The sequence below is a fragment of the Cyprinodon variegatus genome, unplaced genomic scaffold (assembly GCF_000732505.1).
Source record: "Cyprinodon variegatus isolate N-32 unplaced genomic scaffold, C_variegatus-1.0 Scaffold253, whole genome shotgun sequence".
Taxonomy (NCBI): domain Eukaryota; kingdom Metazoa; phylum Chordata; class Actinopteri; order Cyprinodontiformes; family Cyprinodontidae; genus Cyprinodon; species Cyprinodon variegatus.
Window position 1 is genome coordinate 408,694 of NW_015150706.1, and position 9,340 is coordinate 418,033.

At 37.2% G+C, this 9,340-nt stretch overlaps 1 protein-coding gene across 11 annotated transcripts in view; it reads left to right on the top strand.

The window, feature by feature from the left end:
- Positions 1 to 9,340, top strand: part of ptprm (protein tyrosine phosphatase, receptor type M) — a 230,477-nt gene that overhangs the window by 153,247 nt on the left and 67,890 nt on the right. For all 11 annotated transcript variants that reach the window (XM_015382250.1, XM_015382251.1, XM_015382252.1 and 8 more), the window contains one exon: positions 6,358 to 6,575. In XM_015382250.1, the coding sequence (XP_015237736.1) occupies positions 6,358 to 6,575 (218 nt within the window). The remainder of the gene's footprint in view (positions 1 to 6,357; positions 6,576 to 9,340) is intronic.

Here is a 9,340-nt window from a genome sequence, read left to right on the forward strand (position 1 = left end):
GACAAAAGACAGATTGCAGAAGAATTTTTTTGAAAATTTTATTCAAAATACAGACTGAGGTTTTGTCCTGAAGAAGCTGAGAGAGAGTGCACAGCAAGCAGAAGTCACAACAGCCAATAGGTTACTGTATAGCAACAAATCTATAAGAAATTCTTCTTAGTTTAGTGTTATCTGTAACATACGGCAAAGTTGTGTTTGTCATTCCTGCTAAGAAAAGAAAAGAAATCCTTTAGACCAAGTATGTCAGCTAATTTTTCTTCATAGTGGCAGAGGCTGCAGAAATGTATGTTTTCCTAATAAAATGTATTTAATAAGTCAACTAAAAGTCATCTGATCCATTGGGCAGATGTAATAACTTGTGTATATTACTAAACCCAGCAACTGAATGTATACATTCATCTGCTCGTTGCTTCAGGAATTCTTTTACTTGGAATTCAAAAACACATTAAGAGAAAAAAAAAATGGCAGATTTGTTGCTTTGTAAACCAGAAGTCCTTGACTTTGTTATAATAGAGAACATAATGCAATAGAAAATGAAGAAAGCTAAAAGGACTAAAAATAAGACCGAAACAGCACAACACAATATATTTAAAAGCTAAAACAGTCGAATATGTATAACATGTCTGCTATTAGAGGCTTATTTTGAAGAAAGATGGGTTAAGTTACTGTTAAGTTGGGGGTATAAAATAAGCAAATAACCAAATACAAAGTTTATATATGATAATATCCGTTTTGATCCAATCAAATAAAGGATTTAAGCATTTTTTGATATAAGTGATGTAAAGAAATTAACAATATTAAATAAACTAATACACCTGTTTAAATTAATGTGTAAAAAAAAAGTTATGTATTAGCAGATATGAAATCGACTGCATCCGTACAAAATGGAAGTGCCACCTCCACTTTGCAAAAGAACAAATTTATAAAAAAAAAATGCTAATATTTAGAAGGAACATGTTAAATTTAAAGACGGTAGGTTTCAACGTATAAACACTATATTATAGGTTTAATATAGTGTATAAATTGTATAAACCTAAGAATACATGCTTTACTCTGAGTTAATGTGTTAAACTAAATCGTCATGTGTAATTCTCCCTCTTAGAGAAGCTTTCTGAAGTGTCTTTGGGGTTTGCAAATTTCTCTAACAGTAGACAGAACTCATAAATTCCACATTTTTCCCCATTTTATCATATGTCATATTTCATAATCATTCCCATTGCACTCAGTGACAGGAAGAGGCTTGTGCTAAATGAAACAATGTTTAAGACAAAGTGCTTCAGGCAAACACCTTCATTAAACCTTACAAGTTGAACATGTGGCGAGAACTGTATTAATTGGTACAAGCCTGGAAGAATTCTGAAACTACATGCTTTGCATTTTAATGAGGAAGAGGGAAAAAATGTCAAACACCTCTGCAGTCTAGGAGAATTCTGTGCAACAAATGATCTGGTAAAATGGGAAAATTACTTTAAAAATACAATAAAAAGAAACAGCAAAAAACGCAATAATCAAACACAAATGGCACCACATCAGTGAGGGAGGACGACTACAATGTTGCTTGTTCAATGTAGGAAATATACATATTTTTAGCGCTATATATTTGATCTCTATGCTTTATTGTCACATTTGAATGTTAAAGATCAGTCATTTGATTTTACTATTCAATAACCTTTAGGTGGTTTAAGTTCAGACATTGACTTGGCCACTTGAAAGCCTTGTGTTTTGTGGCTCAAATTAACTTGAGCTATATGTAAGGTTATTGATCTACAAGTTCTACTTATGAGTCTTTTGTTTGATACAGAATTCATTGTTTGATCAGTATAGACCAGATGTCCAGGTCAAGAAGCAGCAAAGCAGCACCAAAGTATCATACAGGCAATATGATGTTCTTTTTTAAAAACTGTGTTTTTCAAGGCATTTGTAATCATCTTTCCATCTTTGTTTTAAGCTTTATGGATCATCATTTTTTTCTCTGATAGTTTTTCAGGGAAAACAAACCTCAGCTGTCCAACAAAAGGTGGCTAATTACTGTTAATCTATGACTTGAAGCGGGGTTAATTGCTTTTTCATAACAGAGCAAGGTTAGTTAAAGCAGCTCTTTCAACTTGAAAAAAAGAAAAACTGTTTGAAACTGCATTGATAATTACTTGGATTATCTTTTTAAGATATCTGGTTCATATTTTGAAACATTTAACGGTTGTAATGAAGCAAACACATCAGTGACGATACATAAAGCTATATATGCTGTTAAAACATTAAACTATTTAGAGCTTTGGGAGACATTTAGTGTAAAAAAACATTTGTCGGTTTAAATAGCTGTAGTTCTAAATAGGTGTGTAGACAGGTGAGATAATAACATTTAACCTCACAGCATAGTTTAAACATTGTTAGACAGAGGTTTGACATAATGCTCGTTACACACAGCCACTGAAATGCCCCCACTGAGTTAATCAAAGATGCTTTTGTTGCTCCTCCCTGCTGGGTGTCAGTCAAACAAAACAAACATGGACTTCTCATGTTGCTCTGGGTCGTTTAATGAAGCCTCCTTTGTTACAATGTCACAAGGTTTAGGCTGTTTTGACACTGAAATGAGCCCCATCATGCTGGGCTTATGGTTTAGAAGCTCCCCTGTTAGAAGTTGCTGCAGCATTAAACTCCAATTGAAAAGCCATTCTGGCATTCCAGATCAACATGTGCTGCTCCTTTTATTATCTTTTTTTGTTGAGCTCACAGAGATAGCAGCTCTGCTCATGCCGATCCAAGATATGCTACTTGGACTGAACTGCATTCATCTTCAATAGAGGGTTTCCTAATAATAGTTGCCTAAAACGTTGATCAATCCTAACTTCTGTAAACGTTTCTGCCGCCTCATTTTTGAAAGGAAAAATACATGTTATTGTCATAAAGCGGGACAGATGTACCCAGTATTCAAGGCGAGTTAGGCAATGGAAAGTTTCCCAACGTTTAATGACAGAAAATAATATAACAGAACGGGATCGGCTGCTGAGGACAAACAGACAGCAGCGACTGCAAGAGGGGTCAAGGCACCGCCCTATCACTGACACTCTGGAGGGGAAACATAGGTAAATGACCACAATCATCTGACAGGAGATTATTATCTAAGTGAGTCGCTTACCTGGTTTAACAGTTCAATCCATCCGCAAGATCCAGCCGATGGGCTACCAAACGAGATGTGGCTCAGAGCCGTCCAAAGTGTCCCAGATGCAGCGACCCCAGTGAGCAGGCAGGAGACCGATCCAGGTCAGAGAAGAGTTCAGAACTGGACAATTCGGATATCAGGACTGATCCAAATTTACAGGAATCCTCAAAGCGTGAAGGCAGGTTCAGAGTTCTATGAATCCAGGATGGTGCTTTGACAGATGTGTGCAGATGAAGACAGGCGGGTTCAGTGGCAGAGAGGAACATAGACAAGACTTGGTACCAGGGTAAATGCCGAACTTTAACCTGGTCTCCACCTTGGAACCAAGCTTGCGGAAATTGAAACTGGCCTCCCCAGCATTCTGAGCCAAAACCCTGAGGGCTCCACAGAAAAGGACCAGAACCCGAGCTCCTCCCACACGCCAAGCCAAAATCCGGAAGGATCAGCGAAGAAGAGCCGGGACACGATCAGGAGACGAGAGACAAACACCAAACCCTCTCAATCCACTGGCCTCCAAGACACAGGATATGAACCAGGAACATAACTAAAACTCGAAACATGAATAACTCACATTAAAACATAACACAAATAGACTAAGAACACAACAATAAACTAAGAAATAATGATCTGGCCATGATAGCTGGGCTGAACTGTGTATATATAGCAGAGGGAGCAGGTGAATAAGATAAACAGTAATTAGGGAGCGGCAGGTGAATGAAGTGAGTAATAAGATAAGATACCGGGCCTGCAATCATGAAAGTTATTCAAGAAAAAAAATCCCATGTTATTTTTTAGCAGTTGCTGCTACATATTCCTTTTCCTTGAATAGATCTCTTGCGATGCTGCCTTTCAATGACTATGTGGAGATGCTACACATGGCTGCAGTCATCAGCTTTCACAAACAATCCATTGTAAACTTCTTTTTGGTATTGCTCTTTGCATATCAGAATCAGTATGATAGTCTTCTATGGTTAATTTTTCTTTCCTCTCACAAATGAGGAAAGAATAGCATGCCAATTAATCTTCATCTAACACCCACGGTGCCTTGCAAACATCCCAGTATTACTGGCGCTTTCCTCATTTTTGGCACTGGTGCCTGTGCAGCCTCATTTATCTTCATTGCTCTCGCTTCAACTGTCACACAGGGCATGGAAAGAGGAAATCCAAGTCTTTACGGAAACAGTGATACAGTTTTAAAACCACCCTCACAACTGTTGTTAATCGTCTCCTCCATGAGTGCACGCAGTGCTGAATCAGTCTCGATATTGCCCTGAGGTGCATGGAGCTACCCTCTCTCCTCCTCACTTCTTACTACATTATGGAGATATAATGGAAGAAAGGGCGACAAGATTGCCATTTTGTTCCCTGCTCTAATTGCAGATTAAAGACAAAAAGTGAGTCCAGCAAGGGAAAATGTAACTACTTTGTCACTCGGCTTTCTGAAGAATGGATCTGCTATTAGCTTCACGTCGTGGCCTTCAGAGCAAATGGCTGTTTGAAGGCAGCAGGAGTCTGTTGCCATATGGCATGAGACAGTGACAAAATTGAATAAACAGAAGAGATTTGCGAAAACAAAGCAGCAGGAGAGCATCATTAGACAGCAGTTGTCCATGAGAGAGGCTTCAATTCAGATAGGGAAAGCGGGTCACGCAGAGAGTAACAAAGTGGGAGAATCAGTGTGAGGGTTGCCATAGTTAATTTTTACTCCGCTTACTCCCTTCCAGCTACAGAGCACTGGCAGACATTAGATATGGCTATTACTACAATGTTCAAGCTGTTTGCTTCTCCTCTGTACAATGCTGGCATAAAACTATATGAAAATTGCTTCATTGGTGGCAGTTTGAGGCAGTATTTGCTGCAAAATATCCTGACAATGGTGTTAAAGATTGAGGTTAGCTTAAGAATCGTAATATATTAAATGGGTTGTATTCTGGTCTGTTTTGCACCAAGGATCTGCATGTTTCATAGACATTCCTGTAGAGTTAAAACCAGATTGAATATTAAAGCTTCTTTTGCATGTTGGGGTATCTAAGTATGTTTGTGGAAATCAAGATAATGTAGTCAAATATAATCAGTATATGTGTAACTTAAAGGCTATTTCTATTTTCAAAGTATTTACTTAGGATGAAGGGATATCAATGTTATTTTTGGCATATATCTTCAAGTTTAGCAACTAAACTAATCAATATAGCAGACAGGTAAGATTGCTGTTCTGTTGAAGACATCAGTGCAGACTGAGAATCTGCATAACCCTGCAAGTAATTAGGTCATCTTAATTTACGTCTGTTAAGTGGGACTTTTACATTTAACTGCAATGATGTCTATGTGTTGAAGATGCTGCATGCTAACATACATGCTATGTTAGTATCAAGCGTCTTAATTTAGTGATTAAAGTTATATGCTGGGCAATAAAAGCACTATAACAGCACAAAACTGCAAAGATCTATGGTCAAAATACATTTAAATGTGAAGCCTAAATAGGACCGAAGTTATATGTTTTTATGTAGAGGAGGAATTAACCTAAACTCACTCTGAAGTCACATTATGAACAAAAAAAAAACTCTTTGTGTCACATGAGTTGTAGAAAGCAAAATCAATAAAAAGTGTCTTATTTCCAACAATATTATGATGCTCAAAGGAAATCAATAAAAGCTTTTGTCTGAGAGACTCAAGTCAAAACAACAGGAAGTTGTGAGCCCCTATTGTTCAGTATTTTAACCAGAGTCTATAGAAAGGCATTAGTCCGTAAAGTCCTAGAGCTACAGTAACCTCTTTGCAGGATTCTTAGTGGATCTGTTTGTTCACTCTTGTTTCAGGAACTAGCTTGCTCCAACACATCAAACTGAAATGGGTCAGTATAAGCAGGTTGACTTTTTCAGTTCAGTGTTCACAGCTCTAATTCCTTTGCCCAAAAATAATATAAGCTAATTTTAAATCATCAGGGCTACTGATGTATTTAGGTTAGAGTGTCAACACCTTTCCTCCATCTTAAGGATTTATATGTTTCTCTGCTTGGAAAAGCTCTCAGAGCCAAATAAAACCTAATGTGGTCCCACCCAGTGAAGATTATTCCAGCCATCTCATTACATGGATGAGTCATCGCTACCGGTTCCATATCAGATCAATTTTATGGGGGGGGGTCATCATTGCCATTTAGGTCTGATTGTTTGCTTTTGTTTGTTTCCCCTTCCCTAAAGGAAATTGGCCAAGAAGCGTAAGGAGACACTGAACAGCACCCGTCAAGAGATGACAGTGATGGTCAATTCCATGGATAAGAGTTATACAGAGCAGGGCACCAACTGCGACGAGGCGCTGTCCTTCATGGACACGCACAACCACACTCTGGCCACCCGCAGCGAGTGCGCGCTCACGCTCAATGGACGGAGTGAATGCTCCCTCACTCTAAACGGCCGAGGTAAGATAGCCTCAAGCTGACCTTCTGATTGGTTTGCCTGCGGTTTTGCTAAACACCCACATTAGGGACAGAGTTGGGATACAGGAAGTCATTATGGTCCTTGATATTAAATCTGTACTAAATCAGCAGCACCCGTTATAAAGTTAAAGCAAGAATTCAAAGATATTTTTTTGTCAATTCCCAGCAAGGCAAAATGTAACGGTTATAAAAACAAAAAATTGCTGTCTCAATGTTTTTTCATCGGTTTATTTACTTAAAATTTAATTCTGATGAGCATTGCTTTGAGTTCACCCTAAAACTGCTTGTTTTTGCTGCATAAACTCTTTGTGAAAATCCTTGCTCACAATCTACTTGGAGTATGCCAACCAAATCAATAGTTAGGCCATCTTGAAATCCCTAACCAGACCTCAAAGCTGATCAGTAAACATTAGACGAGCCAGAAGTCTGTCTTTAGGTCATAAACTCAGCACCATGCTGTGTCCAAGCCACCTATTAAACAAGCTGCCACGTTTGCTCTCTTGCCTCAAACCTATTCGTTTTCTTAACGTGAAACCCAATGTCTTGTTGATGGACACAGAAGCTAAGTCAGCACCCAGAGCTTGACCCGCTATAATCCTGGCCAAACCCATCAGATTAAAGACCCCAGCTGTAGCCTGTTTCTGCTCCCTTCCAGGGGCTGAGCCCCAAAGATGCTCTGACCTTGATTAACTGTCTGTTAGCGTAGATGTCTAAATCTGACACCTCTGTCTGCCAGCATAAATGCTTTAACCGCTTTATGTTGTATCTGCCTGTCATGGTGCAGCCTTCTCACTCTCTCTGACCTTACATTACTGTCAGAAATGTCATTTAGGCTCAAAACATTACAGATGAAAGATTATATTCCTGAACATACCATCCTTAGAACGCGAACCCTGCTACACCCAGTAGCGAGGGAGGGTTGGATGAGGAGATTATTATCCAGAGAGAAACTGAGGTCATGATAACTGCTTAAATAATCAATGTTACTTATAAGCCAGACACAGTTACTGCATGTGTGACTCATTCAGTATTGTTTAATATACAAATAAACTTCCCTTGCCTTACTTCAAAATTGCTGTGATAGACTTTTTTTTTTTGTTAATCCCAATCCTAGAATGTAAATTAAGGATTAATAGTCATAGTTCCTGTTTGCATGCGTTCAGTGGTACTGTTGATGATGCATTTCTTTTGATAAATAATTATTTTTGAAAATTCAATCATTTTATCATTTCCAAAACAACAAATGATTTAAATTTGATAGTTTTTTTTTTGTTTTGTTTTTTAGATTTTAACTCATGGTTAACATTCCTGACATTTTAAAATGTTTTCATTAAAACGAGAACTTTAGTTTAAGTTCTTATAATTTTTTGTAAGAAACAATGTAAAAAGAGAACAGCTTTAAAAAAGATTTTCTATAAAAGAATAACATGTCAGGATTTATTTATACCCCTCCTGAGAGTCAGTTAAAAAAATGGTTATTGGTATAAGGGGATTACATCTTGCAAAAAAGCTCTATGCATGTTTCATTTGGATTTATTTCATTAAGCTTCAACTTGTGCCGAAGTCCCTCCAATGCATTAAAACTACTTCCTTCCAGTTAACCTAACTCTGCCGGGAATATACTTAATGTTGTTTCTAACTCTTTTACTCACACTGCATTTTTACTAAATGTACCTTAAAGAGTTGCACATTAAACAGACATTTTTGTGGCTGCTAAAATGCTTAATTCTAGGTAGATACCTGATCAACGTTTTTGGAATTAATTTAAAGGCTTTTTCTTTTTTCCTAGAGAACCTGTACTGTACACAAGCCATAAGTTTTTAATACAATGAGTCACAATTGTGTTTTCAATTTCAACTTATCTCAGCCAAAATTCCGGTCTAATTTGAATGAAATTTGTCTTAGATACTTTAAAACATCTCATGAAACGCCTCAGTCATAAAGTACGAAATTCAAGATTATGAGTAAACAAGGAAGTTTCATTTCAGAGTGGTATGATCTTTATGTAAGCAGAAATGTTTTGTTAAAACAAATTTTATCTGCCCAGTTTAACATTTGCAAGTCAAAGATATAAACACCCATCAAAAATGGTTTTGTAAACAAAACCACGCTAAAACAGGCGAAGATCAAGCATGTGGAAGGGTATAACATTCATGGAATTTATTTAAATGAACTCTACCATACAGTATCTAATGGGTGTAGAAAAAATCCCCAGCAATCCAGAAGAGCCAGAACTGTGCCAGACATTTTTAAAAAGCTCCATTACAGAAGCATGTTTTTATCTCTATATATGCTGACCATGTGGGGCTTAATGGGAACCCACAATGAATTCAAACTTGTGCAACATATTATTGTTTCTAAACGTTTTTTGAAGCTGTATGTTGAATAATGCCACGCTCAACCATGAAAAAAGGCAAGTAAAATGCATTGTTTAAACGTTCATAATTATTCTGATACTCAAACAGATTATGCATGTTATCAAATTTTTGTGGCAACTCAAATTGCATTTTGTATAAATCCTACAGCAGGATTTTTAACACTGTAGATGTCATGGTTAATATTCGAAAACATTTTACCAGCATTACTATGAAACTAATTCCTCTTGTCTAATATTCACTTTTTCTTTTTGCTATCCTGTAATCCTTTGATTACACCATATATGAGTTACTTTGAAAAAGGCAGATTACACTTGTATATATGGAGTAGTTTTTGTAAATTGAAAAACGTAATTCTTTTAGCTCTTATAA